The sequence below is a fragment of the Tachysurus vachellii genome, chromosome 4 (genome assembly GCF_030014155.1).
Source record: "Tachysurus vachellii isolate PV-2020 chromosome 4, HZAU_Pvac_v1, whole genome shotgun sequence".
In the NCBI taxonomy this organism is placed as follows: Eukaryota; Metazoa; Chordata; class Actinopteri; order Siluriformes; family Bagridae; genus Tachysurus; species Tachysurus vachellii.
Window position 1 is genome coordinate 15,413,946 of NC_083463.1, and position 25,332 is coordinate 15,439,277.

Consider the following 25,332-nt stretch of genomic DNA (forward strand, 5'->3'; position numbering starts at 1 on the left):
AAGAAAGTAACCAGGCTAATAACTCACTCAAGAACTCAAGAAATCAATCATAAATTCAACAGCTTTGACAGTGAATCATTACCACCTCTGTAACAAAAAAAGTTATGCAAAGGAGTGTATCCCTGGCTTCCACTTTGAAAACTCCTGAAATTCTCATTCTAAAGGAATCACAAACTGAAGACTGTCCCCGTTGTTTCCCACCTACAGCCTATTGAAGTCTCACTGCTAAGTGCCAAAACCATCTGACAGTGAGGTGATTTTCTAATGACCACAGCAAAGTGGAAATTCTCACACCTCTACACTCAAGTCATGCAAGTCTTCTCACCCCTACCCTTTGTAGCTCCCACAACCTGCTCTTCATATCCTACTGATAAGTTCCCAATGTTTCTCTGCTGCATTTTTTTCCAGACTCACCTGATGCACTCACTCACTTTGATCTGTGTGCTTTGATTCTGCCATACTATAACACAAAGCAGAGAAGTGTTGCCTCCTAGTGGTCATTAATCTTAATTGCAGAGTTGCTGTGCTTTTACAGTCTGTAATCACAAGTTCTGAGATATAAAAGTAAACTGTAATAACTTTCACAGTTAAAGTGCAGTCAGTGTATAACAAGATGCTTTGAACTGTCCCTGGTTATATGCCCCATCTAGATATTTCAGTATCATCAGCTTGAGAAGCACATATCCATCAGTACACTTTCATATCTCGAGAGACCACGAGAACAAAATGTCAAAATGCATTGTCCTTGAGACATTTATTGAATTCATGTAATGAATAGAATCTACACCATGTTGTGACAGCAAAAAAGTGGTGAAAACGTGTGAATAGGTTTTGCTTTGTAAAAGCAGTGTAAAAAAGAAAGAACTGCAGTTATGAAGAATAGCAAAAAAAACAAAAAACAAAAAAAAACCACACAAATCACATACACCAAGAACATTAATACATGGCTTCTCTCATGCAGCACAAAGCAATTTGCTGTCATCACCATCGTGTAGGAGTGGCTGGCCCTTTCTGATTGGTCCATACAATGTATGCAATGCCACGTCATTGGTCCAGATGTAAGCCATAAGACGGTCTCTCACTTTCTCCCGTATTTAAATGCTAACGCAGGTCTTCTGAGATGCAACAGCTTGACAGGATCTAAAGACAGGGGAGGGCAAGTGGTCAGTCATAAGGCATAACAGCAATCTTTTTCTTTTTTTTAAAGTCATGTTTATTGTTTTTCTTCCCACCCAAAAAATAAATACAATTTTCATTTCCAACAAAATCACTCTCTGGCATTTCTTTCTTTTTTAATGAATATCTTTGGTAAGCTGAAGCTACATCACAGAATTTTTTACCCTTCATTTTAAACCTGAATTCATCTTAATAAATACTCCATCAACTGTGATACAGCTTTGTTTCAGAAAAATAAAGTGCCAAGTGTAGCTTCAATCAGTATGTGCATCACTAATAGTTAAGACCAGTTAAGCATAGCAGCTTCTCCTGTAATAAGTTCCTCCAATACGCAAAAATAAACCCACTAAACTTCAATGTGGGTAATCTGTAGGATTTTACAGAATACATCATCCAGGCTCTGAGAAATATTTCCCATTTCCTACACCTAAAAATTCCACCTTTTTTCATTCATGCAAAGCATACAGGGATGCTGAAGAAGGCAAGTGTCAAAACAACACAGAGAGGAGACCACAACGAAGACTGGCGACAGACACCATCTCCACGGTAACGGAAATCCCACTCTCACCATTTCTTGTTCCGAGGCTTGAGTTCCTCAGCAGCATTTCGCAGAAAAATGTAGTTCTTCTTCTGGGGGTTGTAGTACTCATGTCCCTATTAGAGGGAGATCAAATATTATGATACACTATAATAAAGGCTTCCACAACAGATCAAATAGGGAACCATTGTGGTTTAAGCCCATGTCTAATTCACTCATTTGACACACGTTCTGATTTGTAAATTTAAAAGAAATGACGACAGTCCCATACTAATAAAATGGACATCACTGATGTTTTGTCAATAGACATCTCATACCTTGGACCAGTCATAGCTGGAGCTGTAGGCAAATATGTTGCCATTGTTGTTAAAGCAGCAAGCTGTGATTGGCTGATCAAGCTGCTCAGAGGTTTTCAGCTTTGTGCGAGCGTCCTTATCCCAGAAACTGAAGCGGCCGTCTGAGCCCACTGTGGCCAACGTGCCGTGCACAGGATGGAAAGCAATGGCATTGACCTTGGAGAGAAATATCAAGAAGAGGGGGAGGAGGAGAGAAGAGGAGAGAAGAGAAGAAAAAAAACAAAAAAACCACACACTTGTAACATCAGAAGCTGTTATTTGCACATACAACTTAATAATGCAGATATCAGCATTTCTTTCTAATGGCTAGTTTCAAATGTCTTCTGTAATTTCAGTGTACAAGCTAAAATGTTCTAATCAAGACTGCATATAGGACACACAATATATCACGATGATTAATATTAAAAATAGCAGATTAGAATACATACAGCGTAAATATCCTGGGGTGTGGTGGTGTTTGTTCCATTAGACCTATGGCACTTGAAGGTGAAATTATCCTTGGCACTATGAAAACAATAACATGTTAAACAGTTTCTATATCTCTTGAGGTTGTGGACCAGCGTAGTAAAATGAGGCTTGTTTTTGTAAACTCACGGGTTGGGTGGGTTAATGTAATGAATGGCCACTCGTCCCTCAATACTGCCCAGTGCAAATCCAGTGGGTTTATTTTGTTTGTCCTTAAAGATGGCCACACAGCGGTGCTGTACATAACAAAGACCATAAATTGAAATCTAAACTAATTTCACACTTGATTGGCCAAACTGTAGTGCAAGGGAGGAATTCCAGCAGCAATCGATCAAAGCATTGAAAGAAGCAGCAGCTCAATTTATTTTATTGTATATCCTCACAATCTGAAAGGTAATTATAATAAATCATGCTTAACACAACATGCTAATCAGCTGTATTTACATTAAAAAAAACTACATAACTTGTGTTTAAGTCACATGCTGTTCAACTTCTACAAAATAAAGAACACTTAGGACAAACCTGATGTTTCAGAGGTGAATCTATACGCCGGAATTCAGATGGCTGGTTCTCCAACTGGTACACGATTAACCCTCGTTCTGCAGTGGCCACCACAGCCATCGGATACACCTGTGTATAAAGAGAGGCAAAGGCAGAGTATCAGTACCTTGAACAACAAACATGACATCAAATTACACAAACTGGTTTTTACATCTCTTCACTACTAAATATCAGAAAATATTTTTACAGTAAGCTAAATAAATCATTTTAAGAAATAAATCATTAAAGAAATTCAATCTTCATTGCACCTTTAATGAGATCCATTTAATCAGTGTGGCCTTTATGCAGTTTTCTAGTCAAATGTAACATTTAGATATTTAAATAAAAAAAAGTGTAAATTACATAATCACTGCCTTACCACATCAGAACAGTAACATCTCTCAGGCATCTGCAGAGACATCATGGGGTTTGGAGAGCGGGTGTCCCAAAACTGCCAGTATTGGAGAAAGCAATGTGATCAGTCCTTCAAACATGGTTACAACCGTACAGCATAGACAGCAAAAAGCTGAACCAAACAGGCCAGGGGCATCAAAATGTTATGAAGTCACTAAATGAGCCCTTATAATAAGCAAAGAAACCAAAAGATGATAAAGGAGTAAATTAGAAAATGTGTTTGTAACATGACGTACTTTCAGCGTTTTGTCCCAACTACCAGTCATCACACAGTTGTAGTTTGGTGCTTTTATCCAGTGGATTGTCCTGATTGGACCTTCATGCTTAAAAAAAGTAAATAAGAGTTACATACGTGTTGGTCATTATTAATAAAATAAAATGAAAATTAGATGTGTGTGGGGTATTGTTGTTTATTTAATATGTAAAACACTACAAAAATGTAAAATTTACTTCAAGAGTGCATTAATCATCAATGAGTCATCCATTATTTAGGAACAAGTGTGCGAGCAGCGGAGGACTGGAAGGAAACATGGCTTACTTGTGCTATCTGCATGGCCTGGTTACTGTTCAAATCCCACATTTTGGCAGTTTTGTCACAGGAGGCTGTAAAGACTTTACTTCCATCCTGTTAAAATGGGACATTACACGTCAGACTTGCACACTGGGAAGTATTGTATAGTGCAGTACTTTCAAACAGCAGTTATCACATTATTTATTTGTAACCAATTTATTATTTAAGTGTACAAGAAGTGTAATTTTAGTGTTTCCTGGAATATTAGCAGATGCTATTTCTTGGATAATTCAATAAAATATTACCTATACTACACTATAAAATCAATGTACAAGCCTACATTAGCGTACGTTACTTCTATATTAAAACACCACAGTGCAATTATGGTGAGGTTTTTCTTCTTCAAAACTGCTTTTGCAGAATTAATCCTAAAATTGAGAATGCTGGACTTTTCAAGCCTTTATCAGTATGTTTACTGGTGTCTTCTGTGGGATAAACAGGTGTGAAGGTGCACACTGACAGTGAAGCATGATACAGTGTATATGTAGAGTAAAAGAAGAGAGAGAAGCTGACCGTTTGCTGACAGCACCATATGGAAGAACTTTACAATAGTGTTGTAGTTCTGTAACCCCTTTCACATTTACAAAAACCACAAGCACTGGTCTACAGAAATAAGGGGGAAAAGTGCCACAAAACGTCACCTTATTTGAAAACATATGGGGGTTACAGAAAAGTATAAAAATAAAAATTGAGAGAATTATCTGTTGAAAAAAATTTGTAGAATTTATGCCAAGCTCTTGGGAGCCCTTCGGATTACACAGCAAGCTTTATGTTGTGTGTACACTTTGTCACCTGTTTGTATACTACATCTACCCATGGTATAGGTAAGATGAAAATGTGAGTGTGTGTGTTTCACTTAATAAAGCAGCATATAGCTAAACAGCAGTATGTTAGTACATCTTGTCCAAGCCTTCAGGATCCAATTAATAGTGGCAGCACTAATTGTAGATTATGTTCTGGGCAGCACAATCAGTACTTTGGGAGTGCTCTCTTTATTTCGGTTTATACTTATGTCTCACATCACTCCAGCAAACATCCAGCACAGGGCCTGTGTGCATCTGCTGAGCTTTAGGGACTGTCTGGCCATTATCTTGAACTTCCCAGCATCTCACCTAACAACAAAGAGCATTAAAAACGAATGAAGGCAAGTCTTTAAAATGTAAATTTAAAATGCAAGTCTTTAAAATGTGTTCAGCACAATTTATACTAATAATAACATACATCATTGGCCCAAGAGCCACCAATCAAAAAGTTTCCAGGCAATGTTGGAGGGCTAAAGGCCAAGCAGCTGATGCTGTCATCTGGTGGTGACGTCACTTCAACATCCTGCATCAATAAGATGTAACATGTTTTAAAAGAAAATAAAACAAACACACACCCATACCCCCTCACACCGCCCCTACACACCCTCACTCACACACACCGCCCCTACACACCCTCACTCACACACACACCCCTACACACCCTCACTCACACACACCGCCCCTACACACCCTCACTCACACACACCGCCCCTACACACCCTCACTCACACACACCGCCCCTACACACCCTCACTCACACACACACGCCCTCACTCACACACACACGCCCTCACTCACACACACACACGCCCTCACTCACACACACACACGCCCTCACTCACATACACACACGCCCTCACTCACACACACACGCCCTCACTCACACACACACGCCCTCACTCACACACACACGCCCTCACTCACACACACACGCCCTCACTCACACACACACGCCCTCACTCACACACACACGCCCTCACTCACACACGCCCTCACTCACACACACACACACACACAGACGCCCTCACTCACACACTCACACGCCCTCACTCACACACACACGCCCTCACACACACATGCCCTCACACCCCCTCACTCACACACCCCATCACTCACGCCCTCGCTCACACACGCCCTCGCACACACACGCCCTCGCACACACACGCCCTCGCACACACACGCCCTCGCACACACACGCCCTCGCACACACACGCCCTCGCACACACACGCCCTCGCACACACACGCCCTCGCACACACACGCCCTCGCACACACACGCCCTCGCACACACACGCCCTCGCACACACACGCCCTCGCACACACACGCCCTCGCACACACACGCCCTCGCACACACACGCCCTCGCACACACACGCCCTCGCACACACACGCCCTCGCACACACACGCCCTCGCACACACACGCCCTCGCACACACACGCCCTCGCACACACACGCCCTCGCACACACACCCCCTCGCACACACACCCCCTCGCACACACACCCCCTCGCACACACCCCCCCTCACTCACACACACCCCCCCTCACTCACACACACACCACCTCACTCACACACACACCACCTCACTCACACACACACCACCTCACTCACACACACACACACCCCTCACTCACACACCCCTCACTCACACACACACCCCTCACTCACACACACACCCCCTCACTCACACACACACCCCCTCACTCACTCACACACACACACACCCTCACTCACTCACACACACACACCCCCTCACTCACTCACACACACACACACCCTCACTCACTCACACACACACACCCCCTCACTCACTCACACACACACACCCCCTCACTCACTCACACACACACACCCTCACTCACACACACACACACCCTCACTCACACACACACACCCCCCTCACTCACACACACACACCCCCCTCACTCACACACACACCCCCTCACTCACACACTCACACACCCTCACTCACACGCACATACCCCCTCAAAATGACTATGAGTGCTTTGGGCTGAATCTGTTTACCTTCATTGGATTATGACTGTCTGTTGTGGTGGTGCCGAAAACACCTGTGCCTCCGGCCCCAAATCCAGAACTTGAACCGAACAAGCTCATTGTAAGTTATTGACATAGATAGCTGTGGACAAAACCAGCAATAATAAATAAATAAAAAACCTGAAGCACAAATAGAGCCAAAACGTGCAAAAAAAATCAGAACGATGTATTTTTCCCGCAAACTAGCACGTTTTCCCCACTCGTATTCAGGTTAAACGCCTCTTCCTCGAAATATCACGTTTATGTTCCAAAGCAGTTCGCTGATTGGACAAGTACATTTAATAGCAAACTCTCCAAACCAATCATAGACAAGGAGGCGGGTTTTGTAGGAATACGGGTAGGAAAAAAAAGACGCAGCCAAGATTGCTAACACTCAGTTAGCGTGTAGCAAAATAAATGTACATCATTTATTAACCCCGTCTTAATAAAACACTCATATACCCGCCGCCGTAACAGCTTTACTTGATAAACAAATGTACGTCACCCATCTTTGGGTAGTAATATTAAAAAAGGTTATGTCGCATGCGATAGCTATGTAGAATGCTAACTAGCCAATAGCCGAGTCAAAACACATTTTAGCTAACTAGAGAATTAGAAGCGCAATCCAGCCTAATACAGAGGACGGAACAACAGGTAGCATACAAGTCACGTTTTATCTGTTAATAACAACCTAAGCAGTCTTTTAACAGGCAAATAATGAAGAAAGCCCCAAAATCACCACCGACTCAGGACTTTTGACGCGCCATGAAAACGAACGCACTGCAGAAAACGTGAGGCGCACTTTGATGATGCTAAATTCGACCCAATGACGTCATTGTCAATTCGCAACAATTTCTCTTTTTCTATTTTACCTGTTCGTTAATTAGTTATTTCAATGAGTTGGTTCGTTTTAATACATTGACATTTATACGACTAACATCAACGTTCGCTATAGTTTATTAATATTAATTTGATTGGTTCAACAGCTCCCCTAGAGGAGAAGGATAGAATTACAGAATTACAGAATTTACATACATAAACTGTTTTATGGGGGGCACGGTGGCTTAGTGGTTAGCACGTTCGCCTCACACCTCCAGGGTTGGGGGTTCGATTCCCGCCTCCGCCTTGTGTGTGTGGAGTTTGCATGTTCTCCCCGTGCCTCAGGGGTTTCCTCCGGGTACTCCGGTTTCCTCCCCCGGTCCAAAGACATGCGTGGTAGGTTGATTGGCATCTCTGGAAAATTGTCCCTAGTGTGTGATTGAATGAGAGTGTGTGTGTGCCCTGCGATGGGTTGGCACTCCGTCCAGGGTGTATCCTGCCTTGATGCCCGATGACGCCTGAGATAGGCACAGGCTCCCCGTGACCCGAGGTAGTTCGGATAAGCGGTAGAAGATGAATGAATGAATGAAAACTGTTTTATGCCTGAAGACCTTTTTGGCATGTTGGGCAGGCACCTTAAGTGAGTTAAAAACTGTTCTGTCTTTCATTCAAATGGGATGACGTGTATGTTGAGTATTGACAAGTTTGTTTTGTTATTTGGTTGGAACAATTTTTCAACAATTAGTTTTAATTAAAATGAAAAGAAAAAATTCAAATAAAGTAAAATCCTTAATTGTTTGGTTTAATAACAAATTAGATAAATGTATATATTTATATATGATATTTAAAAAAAAATTATGTATAAAAATATATTTAAAAAATATAATGGCAATATCTGTCATGAAAAGTTTCCTCTCTCTCTCTCTTAAGTAAAACAAAACAAACAAAAAAACAGCATCAAAAAACAAAAAACAAAACAAAACAAAACAACACAGGAGATACAAGATGTAATACATTATTATTGACTGAAACAACAATAATAAAACTCATTTCTATTTTTAGAGTAACACGGTCTGTGTGACCAAATCTATAAATTTCATAATCTTATATGCAAATGCTGAACACCGCATTTTGAGGATTCTTTGGAATTATTATAATGATCTCAGGAAAAATTTGTTATTGTGCTCATCTGAGTGTGTATGAATATCAATTTTATGACACTTGCCAAATCACATATAACCAAATCACATATCTAGGTAACTCATTAGATTAAGATTTAGCTACACTGGTTATGTTAATAATTAAGCAGTGAGCTTAAAGTACCTCAGCATTTTACACTATAGCATAGTGCAATGCTTCTTACTGTGCTGTGATGCATTCACCTTTTGAAATAGTGTAGCTGTGTGTCTTTGTCATTGTTTACATTCATCGATATGTAAACTATGAGATGGCAACTCAGCTAGACAACAAATTATCACTCGTATCTTTAAAAACTATTGTTATATTTATAAAAAAAGATTTTTTAATTTTGATATTTCTAATTTTATTTTGAAATTTTGTTTTATTTAGAAATTTTGATAAAACCTCTGGTTTCTTGTTTTTCTAGGCATTGCTTACTCTAAATATTCCACAGCTCCACCATCCAGCAGACATATGGCTTTCATGGGTAAGTGATTTCCCTCATGTCATGGTCTGTTTATTGATGAGTGTGCTAAATTGGATACCTAGCTTTGGAATTGGGGTCTGTTTTCACGCCACATAACCTCTAGGTTATTCACTTGGGGTAAATGTCTTTTATAGTCTGCATCACACTGAACCTTGCTGAAATAATTATTCTCTTGGAAGTCAAATTCAGATTTAAGAACAGCTTTACTGGCACAAATGGAAGTTAACTGTTAGTTATGTTGACATTCAGAAAATCAGAAATTGCTAATATGGTATATTATGTAGATACCTTCCCACTAAGCCCATTCCATAACAACCATGTGTCTTTACATAACAACTATGTCTTTATGGACCTTGCTTTTTGAACAGGGGCAATGATGAACCAAGATTTGTGCTTTTAGAATCAAATAAAATAAACTGAAGATAATTGTGTGCTTCCTTTATGGCAACAGCTTTGGAAAGGCACATGTATAGCTGTGATAGTCAGGAGTCCACATACTTTTGGTAATATAGTGCATTAATGAACTGCTTCTGCCAGAGATGCATCAAACTGTTGGTCTGACATTTCTTCAACAGAATGTGAAATCTACTTTAGATTGCTGAAAGTGTATGCATTTGTATGGATTATTTAATAATAAATTAAACTTTGTCATTTCTAGTTCTGTTGTGTGTTTTTCCTTACATAACACATTTCATAAACTGGTATTTAGAAAAGTCTTTCTTTTATTATTTTTATTTATTTGTTTAATTTAATCAGAACTATGAGTGCATGACTAATGCATGATCATTTGAAGACCCACTGCCATCCTGTCACCACTAAATACCTTTTGGATTTTTATAAATATTGTTTTTAGAAAATTCTAATGTAAATCACATACACGGCACATACCTTGTCTCCTACTCAGGCCAGTAATGGAGTCCCATTATCTCAGCCATTTCTACTGCAGATAAAATATACAGACATCTTATTTTCTTCATTTATGTTTCTGTGCTTTAGCTGCCTTTTCTGACTTTATGTCATACTACATTTCTAGACCGCCCTCGTGTGGTGGCCAGGTGGAAACACACAAAGGAAATATCTTAACAATTACAGTTGATATTTCTTTTGTGTGTTTCCACCTGGCCACCACACGAGGGCGGTCTAGAAATGTATTTCAAGCCTGGGAGAGTAACCCAGTCCTGTAAGTAAACAGAAATGGAAAAAATGAGCAGAAAAAATGAGCAGACTCTTAGTGAGGTTCCACATGAAGTGCTCTGCTACACACTCTCTCTCTCTCTCTCTCTCTCTCTCTCTCTCTCTCTCTCTCTCTCTCTCTCTCTCTCTCTCTCTTGCTGCGTGTTTAAGAAGAGGAAGAAAATGAGAACTCCTGTAATGTAGCCCTGCTGAATCAGCACAGAATGCAGTCTACAATCATATAAGCATTCTGATGTGCATTAACTGGTATGCAGTCAGTGCAGTCATTATCCTGCCAGGATTCAGTGTAATCTTACCCTGACAGTGTATCGTTGGATGCTTTTGCCACTGAAAGCTATTCTAATGAAAAACTGGTTAAATACATTTCTGATGGATCTTGTTCTCTTTCTTCCTTTGTACCATTTTAATACAAAGAAATGGGAGTAACTCATAATTCTTTTATCTGGCTTTCAGGCGCTTATCATATTTGGACCATACTTCTTGAGAAAAGGCATTTCTTTACACTCCACAGTAGGTCAGACAAAACATCATCTTTATTTCCAGTCTTTACATTGATTTTGTGGGCAAACAGTAATGCTCCAATAAAACAGTAATGTGTGTGGTTCATGAGGGATACAAATGTGAAATTTAAAATGACTCTTACTAACATTCCTTCATCAAAAGTGGTCATCATTTTGGTGCAGATGTTAATTGATGTTAATGTTGTCAGAGTTTTGTGGTTTATTGAAATACCTCTAGCGTGACTTTTTTAATGCTTTAATTGCTTGCTGTACTTGTTCATTTAGATGCTCTGTCTTTAGGTAAACATAGACAAGGTGAGAACGCATCCACTTCATTTAATGTAAAAACAGCCAGAAAAGAAAAGAAGGAAGTATCATGTAAAATTCTTTTTAAAACCTGAATTAAACTGACAAAATCTGACTTTTAGTCCACCTCATGCACAGAATTTTAGACATAGAGTTTTAACTTTATATAATGACTTCTCAATTAAATGCCTTCCACTTCTTGACATAGATATTACTTGGGCAAATCCATAAAAATGCAAGTAATCATCCTCACCATTAGTCATGCACCACTCTGAGGTCAGGCTACAAATTAACACCATTTGCAATTAGCACCTGTGCTAATGGCTTTAGTATGACTGGCAGTAAATCTTTCATTTGATGGGGAGCAGAAAAGAGTTGGATCAATTAGATGAAATGGATGTGACCTAAATCTGTCAGACACAGGGGCAGGAGGGACACTAAGACAGTCTCAAAAAGAGTCTTTCCCTAGTGAGTGTTTAAGTTGATTAAGCCGTAGTAGTTTCTGTGTGCAATGGTTTTGTGAGTACTTGTGTGCTTATAAGTTTATACAATGCGTCTCATTGCAGTGTTGATTTACAGGTTGGTGCATTATGTGTATTGGTGTATTATGGCTTCTAAGGCAGCAAACACCCTTTTGTTATTGGAACATACAGTCTGTCTATCTTAATATTTTTATTTCTGTTTTTTATATTTTTGAGAATTCTTTGATGATTTAAGGCAAGGCAGTATTTTCTGCAGATGTGACATGACAGAAGTGTTAATGTGCTGTAATTCTAAGCTTTTAAAGCTCTATAGTCCTGTTTATTGAATATTTCATGAATTATGTATGACAAATAGGCTCAACTAAATTGTTCCTCATTTGTGGCAGTTAATTGTTCCATATGTAAGGTAAACTGTATCAAAAATCTCCCTAAAATATAGTTTATGAAACAAACAGGTTCCATTGCTTTAGGGTGCTCTAGAATTTTAGACCTGTTTAGAGAGACATTACAAGTGTGTGTGTGTGTGTGTGTGTGTGTGTGTGTGTGTGTGTGTGTGTGTGTGCGCGTGTGTGCATGTGTGCGTGTGTGCGTATGTGCGTGCGAGCGCGTGTGTGTGTCAGCCTCATTAGTGTTCATGTCTTTGGCTTAATTTATCATACAAAGGATAAGTGAACAAAAGGACAGAAGTATTTCACAACATATACATAGACATATAGGAGACAGTAGCAAACAATACAAAGAGGTTTTCCGTCTAAATTATTTAGTAAATACAATCCCTTTAAAATAAATATTTTATACTATGCAAAACTAAGAGATTCGCATAATTTATTCCATTCTCTACTTCCATTCTCTAGAAAGTATTTTAAAAATATACATTTACAATTCTTCACCCCACCCACACCGAAGTCTATTGTAATTCACAACTGCTGAAGTATCTAACTATCATTTAGAAGAGTATGTGACTCCCATCATTGTTCTTTATACAATCAGCAACATCAAACTTTCCGTTGTCATTCCCAAATGCTGTAAAAAGTGTTTTCAGTGCTGTCCCATCAGTTCTGGAAAGAATGGTTTGTGCTCCGTGTTGATAAATATTAGTCAATCAACTGAAGAGCATGGCTTCAACAAATGCTTTAGACAATGTCTTTGTGTTTTATAAGCATTTGAAGAGTAATTCCACAATTAATATTCATACATCCATAACAAAAAAAAAAAAAAAAAGAACTGTATGCATAATCAAATAAGAAAAACAGACACATTAGTTCCTCTCAAGAGTGGGTTGTAACATGATTTGACCAAAGACAGCAAATCACAGTGCCTATATCCTCTGAAATCACTCTGCTTGCATATCTCCTCAGAGGAATATTTATAAATGGTTGGATTAAAGAGATGGGAAAATGTAGGATCTGTTTACACAAAACAGTGTCTTTTACATGTTGTCAGCTGTTTACATGTTCCTTTATCATTTTGGTTTCTCTTCTCATTGTCATACATGCAATCCCTTTGTGATTAAATACACAGACCTGCAACATGTACTGGTAGTACAACACATACTACTCTTACTGCTCATACATAAAACTAAGGCCAGTTTTGAGGAAGAATCATAGTTCAAAAATGGCTCTTTGCACTAAATGGCTTTAGGAAATACCTAATTCAACAATTTGTGTTTGGAATCTATTGGGGTTATACATTTCAAGCTTTAGCCATTTTAATTAGCAATCCTTGAACTGCATTTTGGCTGGATGTTTCTGTAATTCCAACAGCTTGCTGTCTTGAGCAGCAAATGATCTAAAAAAATTTTTCTACTGAATCTACTCAATATTCTGTCCATGTTTAGCATGGAAACTCTTATGATTTGTGAAGATTTAGAATAATGTTAAATTATAGTCATCAGCTTTCTATAATTCCAGTTGTTATAGGCTACATTCCCTGTTTTATTTATTTTCAGTTAATGTTTTAGAGTGTCCTCTGTCTCCTGAAATCATATGATTTTCTTGTCCCTTTGAACGTCCCTCCAGGGAGAATAGACTGTTTTGGCCCAGCATTCTCTGAGACAAATCGAGGTGGTTTGCTCCTCTTTGGTAAGAACTGTTGGTGAGCTTGGGGCTTGTATTACCTAACAGACGTTCAGAAGGACTAGAGTCTGGTCCATCATGAACGTGGTCATCATCATCTGTATCCGCATCAATGTACTGGCTGATTGATGCATCATGAAATGTGAAAACAGTTGGTACAAGTGTGTCAGGAGACTTGGGTGGAGTCTTGGTGCTGGCAGTGGTATAGACAGACACTTCTGGACTCATAATGGACCGATCAGAGCTTCCAGAAAGAGCAGCAGTGCCTCCCACCTGATCAGAACCTGTAGTAGAACCTGTTGTTTCTCCTGAGAAGAAGTTGACCTTGAGAGACCTTGTTTTCAGAGGGTTGTTGATGCGGAGCCCACGTGGACTGTCAGAGAATAATGTTCGTCCAGGCTTGGGTGGACCAACAGGCTTATGCATGGTCTCATGCTCGAGGGTTGTCTCAAGTCCCGGATTGACACTGACTCGGCTAGGTTGGTTTGAGATGGGACTGTGTGAAAACCTGGAGCTTTCCAGAAAGTCTGTAGCACAACTGATAAAGCTGTCAATACTTGACATGCTTCTCATATCCATCACTCCTTCTATTGTGGTGGGTGTCTGATTTACAGGAATGCTTCTCATTTCCATTTCATCTCTTCTCTTTGCTAACTTTGACAAATTGCCTTGTTCCTTACTGTTCAGGTTGGGCTGGGACTGAGTTTTGGCCATTTTGCTGTACATCTCCTCCAGCTTCTGGACATTAAGGTGTTGGGGACTGATTGGGCTGGTGGCTCTAACTGGAGATTCTTGTTCCTTTACAGTGAATGACTTATTGGAACTGGTTTCTGAGATAGTGCGCTTAGGTGTCCATTTCCAGCGGGTGGGTGACATGTGACAGTTGTCCTGCACTTTATCTGCTTTTGCCATGTTTTCATCTGTCTTCTCCATCACTACTACATCCATTAGCTCTGCATTTCGAACAAAAGCATCTTTTATATTCATAGATACTATACTGCCATTTCTCTTGGCTCTTTCCAGAGCCTCACGCCTTTTGATGGCTTTCTCTTGTCTTTTCTGTTCCTTATAGAACTCAGAAAAGTTGTTTACAATTATAGGAATGGGTAGGGCAATGACTAATACTCCTGCAATGCAACAAAGTCCCCCAACAATCTTTCCTAATAATGTCTTGGGGTAAATATCTCCATAGCCCACAGTTGTCATGGTAATGGTTGCCCACCAGAAGGAAGCTGGGATGCTTTTGAATTTTGTGTCTTCTTCATCTTTTTCTGCAAAGAATACCAAGCTAGAGAATATCATGATGCCCATTGCTAAGAAGAGGATTAGCAGACCCAGTTCATTGTAACTGCGACGTAATGTGAAGCCTAGTGACTGTAGCCCAGTCGAGTGGCGTGCCAGTTTGAGGATTCGCAAAATGCGCATAATCCGAAAGATCTGCACCACTCGACGTACATTCTGGAACTGCAGCACACTCTTGTTGGACTCTGTCAAGAAGATGGTAACATAGTATGGAAGAATGGCTAGTAGGTCAATTATATTCAATGGGCCTTTGAAAAATTTCCATTTGTTTGGTGAGGAGAGGAAGCGAAGAAGATACTCCATGGTAAACCAAGCGATACAGACTGCTTCTACATGGGCTAACTGAGGGTTGTCAGTTGCTTGCCCAAACTCGTCTATGTCCTGAAGCTCTGGGAGGGTGTTGAGAGACAAAGCAATGGTTGAGAGAACAATAAACAGGATTGAGATGATGGCCAGAACCTGTGAAAACACAAACAAAAAAGAACTTGTCAGTCTTATAGAAAATATTATAAAGCCTTATAATAATAATAATACTAATACTACTACTACTACTACTACTACTACTAATAATAATAATAATAATAATAATAATAAAGAAAGAAAGAAAGAAACAACAACAACAACAACAACAACAACAACAACAACAATAATAATAATAATAATATATAAAGTGGCTCAGCAGTTTAGGTTTTGAGTGATTGAGTGAAGTAATTGTTCAAATCTGGAGCAAGGCCCATAGCATTCAAATGACATTTGACACCCTTATCCAGAGTGACTTACAATTTTATTTCAATGTACACAACTGAGCAATTGAGGTTTAAGGGCCTTGCTTAGGGGCCCAGCAGTGGCAGCTTAGTGAAAATGGGATTCGAACTTATGACCTTCTGGTCAGTAGCCCAACGCCTTAACCACTAGGCGACCACATCCAACCCCCCCCTTAGGCACTGATGTCAGGTGAGAAGGCCTGGCACAAATTTGCATTGCAGTATATCCCACAGGTGTTCAGTGGGGTTCAAGTCAGGGTTCTGTGCAGGCCATCTAAGACTACTTGGTTTCGGTGAAAGGAAATCTTAATACTTCAGTACACAAAGACCTGCTAGATTTTCTTTTTCTTTTCAACTTGGAGGCAACAGTTTGGGGAAAAATCACATATGGGTGTTATGGTCGGGTGTCCAAATAGTCACATAGTAGACAACCTACTGATGCAACCATTAAACACATTACATTTAAAGAATTGTTCTAAAACTTTGATTAGCCGTCACAGTGGAAGATATACAATACCAATGAAAACCCTATTTAAAAAGAGTCTAAAAGAAATCCAAAGCTTGCATATTCTGATGTGTTGTTTCCTTGGTAACCAGCTCTGGCACAGAGCATAATGTGCGCGTGTCTGCCCGCATGAGTGTGTGATTGTGTGTGTGTGATTGTGTGTGTGTTGGACAGTAAGAGTGCAGAGCTTTGGACGTTGCACTGGGATGATTGGATGAGGGAGATGGAACTTGTTTGTGGTGACAGCAGCAGACTGTGTGGAGAGGCACTGCCTCTTCAGAACCGAGCTGTTATATATGCTCTCTATTCCTCTCTTTCTCCTGTCTGTTTGACTTGGTCTTATAGTTGTTCTCTTTCTACTGTTTTCACTCTTTTTACTTTTACAAATGCCATGCTCCCACTCTCTTTCTTTCACTCCTCTGTTTTCTTTTTAGTCAGAGACAACTCACTCCGCTCGGCTTTGGGGAGCTTCACAGAGATGCTAGCATGGCTAAGGATTCAGCTCAGAGTGGGCACTATTTTTTTTGATGTATGTTGTATTATGCCTTTTTGTGCTAGAGCAGAGTCACTATATCAGTCTCATACATAACTCTGACATGAGTCAACACCTATTATCTTAGATCTGTTTTGATAGCACAGAGATAAACAGAGAGAGCAACAACTCTGTTCTCGTACTTCCCCTGCTCAAGAGTAAATGATAGTACATGACATAGTAAATGGAAAGTAAAATGGTTTCAGATTTTATTAAGGCAAATTCTCTGACAAATGAAAAAATTTGATTTTTTTTATAGAATGTCATTACTATTGTAGTATCCTATTAGAAAACGATCAAATTTTATATAAACACTATGAACAGATGCAGCTATCAAACATATACCCCAAAGGATGAGGTTAGTGAAATATTTTTATCATTTAGTTTAAGCTGTCTAGTAGCTGTCAATATCTGTCACAGCATGTAGTCTTCAGTACTAAAGTCAATGACTGATTAATTCGATATCCAAAAGTAATATTTTCATTTTAATTTAGTCTTTGAGTTCTTTGTGATATTACGGTAATTTCTTTGCCCTCTGACCTCTACTTCCTTTTGGACTCAACATTCAAAGGACATTGTGGCATTTTTATATAATACTGCATTTACTGGATTCAGTTCACTTTTGCATTCATTTAATCTTATTTGTTCTAGAACAAAGAACATGGAACATGAGATATTGTGTCCTTCATGTGAATCACGTGGTGATGTAGTATGGCACACAGACATGACACAAGGCAGATGTAACCAATATGATATGTGAGTATGTGGACACAGGTCAGAGGGACACAATATCCTTGGAGGATGTATCCTACACAATATCCTTCATGAAGTGGAATCAGACACACACGGCACACTTATCCATATTACAATCAAACTGGATGTTAGTCGGACGTGACACTGTGGATGTATAGTCAGGAAACGCACAAGGCTTGTGTACAAATTTTAATTTTTAAAGTAAAAATCAACATTTGTTGCCTAGAGTGAATACCACTTAGCCTGGCCAGGGAGGAACAGGATAGAGCAAGCTGTTTTGCACAGTGCTTTCAGAGAGGGAGAAAGAGTTTCACTGAGTCAGTGTAGTAGGTCACTAGAATATTCAAGAGTGGTGTTGAGAGAGTTGCACCAGCATCTCACAGCACACACTCATCTTTTTGAGGACTCAATTGTGACCTTATTTTTCCAAAGCACTTTTCAGGTTCCATCTGTAGAACAACGACACACACATACACACACACACACACACACACACACACACACACACACACACACACACACACACACACACACCTTCTGAGTGCAGAAGCCCCTTGAGAAGATGAAATATTCAGGTGTGGGGGTGTGGTATTACCAATAGGTGTGTGTGTGCACATGTTTGCATACATGTGTGTTTGACATTGAGAGGAAGAAATAGATGACGAAAAATGTGTTGCTACATGAAGGATTGCACGGCAAGGGAGGAGGCCAGGTTCCTTGTCTCCCCCTCAACATCCCATTTTCTTTCCTTTATCTTAAAGTCATCACTGTTTTGGAGTGGACACAAGCTCGGATATGATTATATTATTGTTTTGTTTGCTAAATGATGATCCAGGCATATCTGCTTTAGCTCTTTACTTTTTTGGCCAGTATTAATATTAATATGATAAATTAAAAAAATTGGCATCCTTGTAAATAATTCTGTACTTTTAAAAACATTGGATCTTGGTCTTGGATCATGTTTACCTGAGTAATATAAATGTTATTGCACATATATAAAATTTTTAGATTTTATTAATCATCATATGAAATGGCTGAAAAATGCAAGAAGTCACAAAGCACAATCAAACTGTAGATAGATTTGTTCTAGATAGACCTGTTGTAAATTTTCTTAGAACCAACTCCATATGAACAAGTCATATGAAAGGTATGAAAAGCACTTATTGCACATCTCATAAAATGCTTTGGCTGACCTTTTCTACCATCATTAGAAGCTACATGTGGTATTTTGTTTTCTGGTCATATGTGACCAATCATTAGTATGACTATTTTTGCACCAAAGGTTGCATAAAAAAATCATTAGTGCTTGAAAAATCCCTGTGTGTTTAAGCTTACATGACAATTCGTTGCATGTTCTTTTTTTCATGAAGGGTGCTAACTAAAGTTGACTGAATGTTTCTGGAATTATCTTCTCTGTATAGACAGTAGCTTTTGTGTATATGAGCCTGCATATGTTTCTGCATCTGCCTATGAATCTCTGTTGTATAATTTCATATAAATTAGTAATATAATCAAAATCTCTAGGAGAGAGCACATTGTCTCATTTGTTCTTGGTAAGACTACTACACTGTCAGTGTAAGGGGGCAAATGTGGAGTTTTGTGAATATAATAAAAAGCAAAAATGTCTGAAGTCCAGAAACTGCAAGAGAGAAAGAAAAAGGAATGTAATTCTTCTCCTGCAGTTTTTTTTTTATTTTTCAGAAATTATGGGTAGCAAGGAGCCATGTGAAGATAGCAATACTACGGGTTACTGGGTAAGAGAAAGAGAGTAAGAGAATGATGGCAGTAGTAATAAATGTGTGGAAACATCATGGCTACCTAGGGCAAAGGATGACAGAGGATAAATATAATAGGATTGCATTACTATTTAAAGCTGTCTTGGACAAGAAGTTTCCTCAGAGGACGTGGCTGTCTCTGAGCCTCAGTTACTGGGCAAGGAGTGTGTTTTTCCTGTGCGCGTGTGTGCGTTTGTGTGTGTTTGTGTGTGTCTATACACAATGTGTTCCTCTATGTTCCTCTCACCTTCACAGCCTTCTTGTCAGCAGGGGGTGTGTAGGGAATTCTCTTTCCTCTCTCTGATCTGCCCATGCTATTTAGTTTTTAAAGAATCACAGATGGAAGGATCTAATCCTGTTACTTATGCTTCAGTTGTTGTCTACTTAATGGTATGTATTTTTAGCTCTCTCTCCTGCTCCTTCTTTAAGAATGGTGGTGTGAATTTTAAGCATGAATTAATGTTCCTTTCAATAAAGTTATTTTCCCCAAACAAAAAGACTCTCAGATATACATTAGCACATTGTAATCACCAAGGATCCTAAGTGAAGCTGTAAACACACAATAACATAAGGGTGAACAGCTAGAGAGGAGCTTTATTTTTACACTTCTTTTTTTTTTTTTATCCTCTTATACTTTTAATCAGTATTCTTTGTTGCCCCAACTGTAAAGCAGGCATCAGCACTCACAAATGGACTAGCTGTCTTTTTTCAGACAGAAGGAGCAAGAGATTTACAGGCTGACAGACAGAAATGTGCTTTGGTGCAAAGGAGGATCCCACTGCAATGCTTTAATTGGTGAAAAAAAGTAACCACACAGAAAGTAAACAGCGATTCTGCATCACTATAAGATGTTGTAATAATACCACCAAGGAAGAAAGCTGTCCTTGTCCACTCATCTCCTTACAAACCTTCTAATAAATCAGGTACAAGAGGGTCGGGCTTCTGTGGCCTTTACCCAGTGTAGCAAGCCATTACTTTTAGATCTCTTTATTCATTATTTATTTATATAACTACAGTGAAGGCCAGTCTGCAGGTCTGTGCTTGACTTATGGTAATTATTGGTGATTTGACAGGAATGGCCTTGATGATGAAGCCTTGTTGCTAATTTGGTAACACTGTCTATTTAGTGGGGTAAGATTAGAAAGCTTGTAAGTTATGAGTCTATATTTGAAACACAATACTGGTACAGCAGACTTGTCTCTGTGTAGACCACCCATCCACTGCCTGTACAGCCCTCACTGTAGTGTGTCCTCACACCTGCTTCACACCACCTACTTCCACCAGCTGCCCACAGTTAATGAGGTTGATGGGATTGTTAGAACCACTCATTCATTGCAGGTGACTGAGAAAGTTGCATTACTGCCATTATTCACCCATGGCACACACACACACACACACACACACACACACACACACACACACACACACACACACTGATTTTCTGTCTCTATAAAGTGATAAGTAAGTGCACACAAGCATTATAATACTTCTAAAGGTGTGGCATGGTGACACTGCTTCAGAAGTACCATTCTTATAGAAAGCTGTGTGTGTACTCTTGTCTCTGTATGCTTTATGTATTGTAGTATAGTAGTGTGACATTGTGTAGTACATTAACTACCTGAACAGTTATATATATGCAAAACAGAAGCATCTCCCCATCACAGAAGGGGTTTCTTCTGGTTTCCCCTTTAAATCATAATGTCTACACAATAATTCACAAAAAACTCATTCCCATGTGGGAATGAGTGTGTAAATGTGTGTGGGGATAAACTGGTGTCACGTTCATTGTGTATTGTTGCCTAATGCACAGTGGTCAAACAACTCCAAGATTTAAAAAAGTTACTGAAAATAAATGAATGAACTGATATAATTGGTATAAATAAATGAATAGTATGGGCATGTGTGTGAAGTTGGTCTGTTGGTATCTGAAAAATCCTAAGCATCTGCATGTTCTCATTAGAAGGTACATGGAGAGTCGAGTACCACAATGGGTGCTTGGTGTGTGTAATTTTGTCCCCTCCTCTCATTATTGCTCTGCACCTCTCATGGCCTGTGACAAAATCTGTGATGACACTAATAGGGGTTCTAATTTTACATTCCACTTTCCCCAGAAATATTCTAGGGCACAGATTTAGTACCACTTTCTTTTTTTTCTTTTACACTTTCCTTTTTGTGGGGCAGTGGTGGCTCAAGTGGTTAAGGCTCTGGTTTATTGATCGGAGTTCAAGCCCCAGCACTGTAAAGCTGCCACTGTTGGGCCCCTGAGCATGGCCCTTAACCCTAATTGCTCCAGGTGTGCTGTATCTTGACTGACCGACCCTGCACTCTGAACCCAACATTCAGTTGGGATATGCAAAGAAAGATTTTCACTGTGCTGTAATGTATATGTTACAAAATTAAAAAAAGGCTTCTATTCTTCTCTCTTCAAAGTTAAGATGCTTTCTTGCCAAACATTTTGCTTTGCTTGAGAATCTTGTGTATTTTGTCAATAAATGTGGCTAAGAACTGCTATTTACTATAGTCCTACCACAGGTTTCTTCTCTACAACATCAGAATGATTCGGCCATTTTTTGCTCAGGTACTTGTTCAGTCTATTGTCATCTCAAGACTGGACTACTGCAACTCACTGCTGGCAGGTTTACCTATGAATGCAATTCATCATCTGCAAATGATCCAAAATGCAGCTGCACAACTTGTTTTCAACCTGCCTAAGTTCTCACATAGCACCCCACTGCTACACTCCCTCCATCTTCAATGGAGGCTATCTTCAAACAAGGGTGAAGACCTACCTTTTCTTGAAACACTTCAACTAACACTTTTTCCCCTGTTTGTTGTTCCCCTATTGAACCAGTGGTAATGTATTCATCCATAGAGAGCTTTTTTACATAAATGACCTGTTGTTTTTTGTTGTTCAAATGTTTGTTCTTCCACTGATGTCTGGTACACAAAAGTACAGAGAGCCAATCCATTTACAATCTTCAAGATACTGCAGATTATGGTTTGACAAGATATCAAGATGCTCTACATCCGAAGAGTGGAGTGTCTGAGATTGAGACTAAAGTGCTTTTAGTTGATTCTTGTTGGTGAATACCTCAATCACAATAATGACCCTGGTTACCACACAATGCACAGTGATAAGGGCAGAGAAACCCCAGTTACCTCAAAGGGAGATTTAATTTAATTACTGCACACAAGGTATACGTTTAATCTAAGGCATAGTGGAACTTAAAATGATATCTGTTCATCTGATATCCCACAAAAAATGGCACCTGCAACAAACTCACTCAGACAGTGGTTCAAACAAACAGGATGAGAATTTGATAGCACACTAGCTGTGCTTAGAACTGGTTGGAAGCCTGGACAGTCTAGGAGGCTTTTCTCTAGACGCAGGGATTGCAAGTAAACACACCACAGATGTAGGGATGAGTGGGCATACAATGAGCTGAGGTTGTGTGAGGTAGGCGTCTGGGTGGACCTGGAAATAAATAATACCAGGAGATCATATAAGTGGAATGCAGCAATCTGAACTAGGAATATGTGTTTAGAAATGTTAGTAGAATTCATGTTTACAATTCTCAAGTAACTTACTATTAATACTTATTTATGTATTTATTTATTTATATATTTATTTATAAACCTAATTTATGCTCTTATCTGTATTGGGCTTTTGAACTACTGATCCTACTATATATGAATTTATGTATCTCATTCTTGTTTACAAGCAATTTGTTTTATAATGCTTTATTCCTATTACAGTTGTGTTTAATAATCCTTAACGTTTTTTTCCTTATCAGTGAAGTTCAATGAAGTTACCACAAATTTAATTCCCATCTGTGCCTATCGGTTGCTTATTGTGCTCATATTTTTGTGTAGTATCTTGTGTAGTTTCTTTTCTGTTGGACTCAGTAGCAAAAATCATTACTCCTTACTACTTGAAAATCAGAGGTGGATAACATTAACACTCTAGACCAAATACTGTTTATCCAAGGACCATGGCTCCCCAACTGGGAGTAGTATTACTACACTAAGACCCAATTTAGATATAATAATTTGCATGTTGCAAATTGCTTTTGCGAAACATGTTTTTGCAAAAAAATCCAACTCCGCTTTTGAGTCACAAGGATACAAGAATGTCTGGCCTTTTTCTGTAATCAGAGTAAGGCACTACAGCAGTGTATGTGCATTCATTTTACTACATGCAGGATCAAGTGACTGGCTCATGTGTTTAGGCTCTTATCACTGCCACTAAAAGGTGGTCAGGTGGCATAGCACAAAGTATTTCTGCATATCTTGGATGACACTGTATGGCCATTATTGTTATAGATTTTCCCCATATTACATCGGTGTAAAATGATCCCAGTGTCAGATGTATTCCTTCAATGTGAGGCTGATTGGATTTTTCAGAAATGTTTTTTATTTGTCTGGACACATTTTTATGTGCTCTTACAGTATGTCTGTCTGTGGATTTTGAGGCTTCTCCAGCTCTGGCAAACAGTGCAGGGTTCCCTTGCTGGCACAAGAGTGTGTGAACATACTGCCATGAAAAGATCACACTGGCCCGCCTACTATCTCCATGACAACCTGCTTACAGCTCACCAGGGTATGATGACGGGCAATGATCGTCTGCCACAAGCCTGGCACTTACACTACCTGCTTGTTTTTTTCACTGCTTTCCCCATACCTCTATTTCCTACACAACTTACCTACAGTCTTCACTAGTCATTGGCTGATATAGCTTCTTTGTCCATTTATTTCTGTCTCACTTTTTGTATTTTCTGGCATGATTCATTACTCCTGATCTTTACTCATGAGCCAGTTTCCTGCAAATCACAGCCACTTAAATGTCAGAAAGTCTCTCTGTTCCCTTGGCCCTGTTTTTCTTTCATGACCTAATATTCCATCTTTGTTATAGCCAATTTTTCTGTCAATACAATGATTAAAGCCCAGACCAGAGGCAGATATTGTATGATCCATGTACACTACTTCATGAACACTGATTACTCTCTCATTCAGAAATCATTGGCTGAAGCATAGTCATGAAGAGACAACAATCCTCAGTACAATTAGGTCTCTTTTCAATGCAAAATAGCATGCTGATCTCAGAAGTTCTTGGTCATATTTCTGAGCTCTCGTCCTATAGCACATTAAAAAAGTCTTATATGGAAGCTTGAAAACTCACACATCCGAACATATGAATCATAGCACAGCTTTAAGTTATGTACCCCCTATGGGGCTTGAAGTCTTCGATCCAAGTGCATCTATTTATGGGTTCTAGTGGTTATTTGCAGTGTCTCCCTTTCCAATGAATTCTTTCTTATCCACCTCTTTGAGCAGAACCATGTAAAAGATAGGGATTTAATATAGAATAATAAGCAATAAGCAGCTACACCAGTGAACACTTTGGTAGGATATTATGTCGGAAACTGAAATAGTTTGTAACGAATTTTGTTTAAGTTTGGATTATTAGTATTAGCAAGTAAAACATAACCTTGAATTATCTGCATTACAGCTGCTGCCTTATGCTTTCAGCAGAAACAATCCTCCGGATACAGGGTCAAATTAAAACTTCCCCATCTGTTTTCACTTAATCTTATAGTGTTAATTAGACATTAGACATTTGTCTAAATCTCAGGTGATCACAACTTTTCAGACATACCAGCTGTCTAAAAAACACATCAACCAAAATATGCAGACATACACTGTGCCAGTATGCCATGTAGAATCCACATGAGTTTGAACACAAATTCAGATGAGGTCATTACATA

The 25,332-nt window shown here is 39.2% G+C and overlaps 2 protein-coding genes across 4 annotated transcripts in view; both read right to left on the reverse strand.

Annotated features, from left to right (window-relative positions):
- Positions 1-729: 729 nt before the first annotated feature.
- Positions 730-7,694, reverse strand: rae1 (ribonucleic acid export 1). Of its 2 annotated transcripts, XM_060867992.1 has the most exons (13): positions 7,586-7,609; positions 6,886-6,997; positions 5,282-5,386; positions 5,080-5,172; positions 4,028-4,114; positions 3,726-3,812; positions 3,455-3,526; positions 3,058-3,165; positions 2,665-2,771; positions 2,499-2,574; positions 2,032-2,226; positions 1,745-1,830; positions 730-1,140 (listed from the first exon to the last, which is right to left on the reverse strand). In XM_060867992.1, coding segments are annotated over exons 2-13 (1,107 nt in total). In that variant the 5' UTR covers positions 6,976-6,997; positions 7,586-7,609; the 3' UTR covers positions 730-1,139. The 2 variants fall into 2 exon arrangements, with proteins under 2 accessions (XP_060723975.1, XP_060723974.1); XM_060867991.1 differs by lacking the exon at positions 730-1,140 and having other exon boundaries at positions 1,741-1,830; positions 7,586-7,694.
- A 3,481-nt stretch (positions 7,695-11,175) lies between these two features.
- LOC132844498 (potassium voltage-gated channel subfamily B member 1-like) overlaps positions 11,176-25,332 on the reverse strand; it is a 38,724-nt gene continuing 24,567 nt past the window's right edge. For both annotated transcript variants that reach the window (XM_060867994.1, XM_060867995.1), the window contains exon 3: positions 11,176-15,697. In XM_060867994.1, the coding sequence (XP_060723977.1) occupies positions 13,796-15,697 (1,902 nt within the window). In that variant the 3' untranslated portion in view covers positions 11,176-13,795. The remainder of the gene's footprint in view (positions 15,698-25,332) is intronic.

Excerpts from the sequence above, each read along its gene's own strand:
- rae1 (XM_060867991.1), bottom strand. The coding sequence starts at position 6,975 with ATGAGCTTGTTCGGTTCAAGTTCTGGATTTGGGGCCGGAGGCACAGGT. Across the intron at positions 2,575-2,664 it reads TACATTAACCCACCCAACCC|TGCCAAGGATAATTTCACCT; the intron begins GTGAGTTTACAA and ends TTGTTTTCATAG. Across the intron at positions 1,831-2,031 it reads CCAGCTATGACTGGTCCAAG|GGACATGAGTACTACAACCC; the intron begins GTATGAGATGTC and ends TCCCTCTAATAG.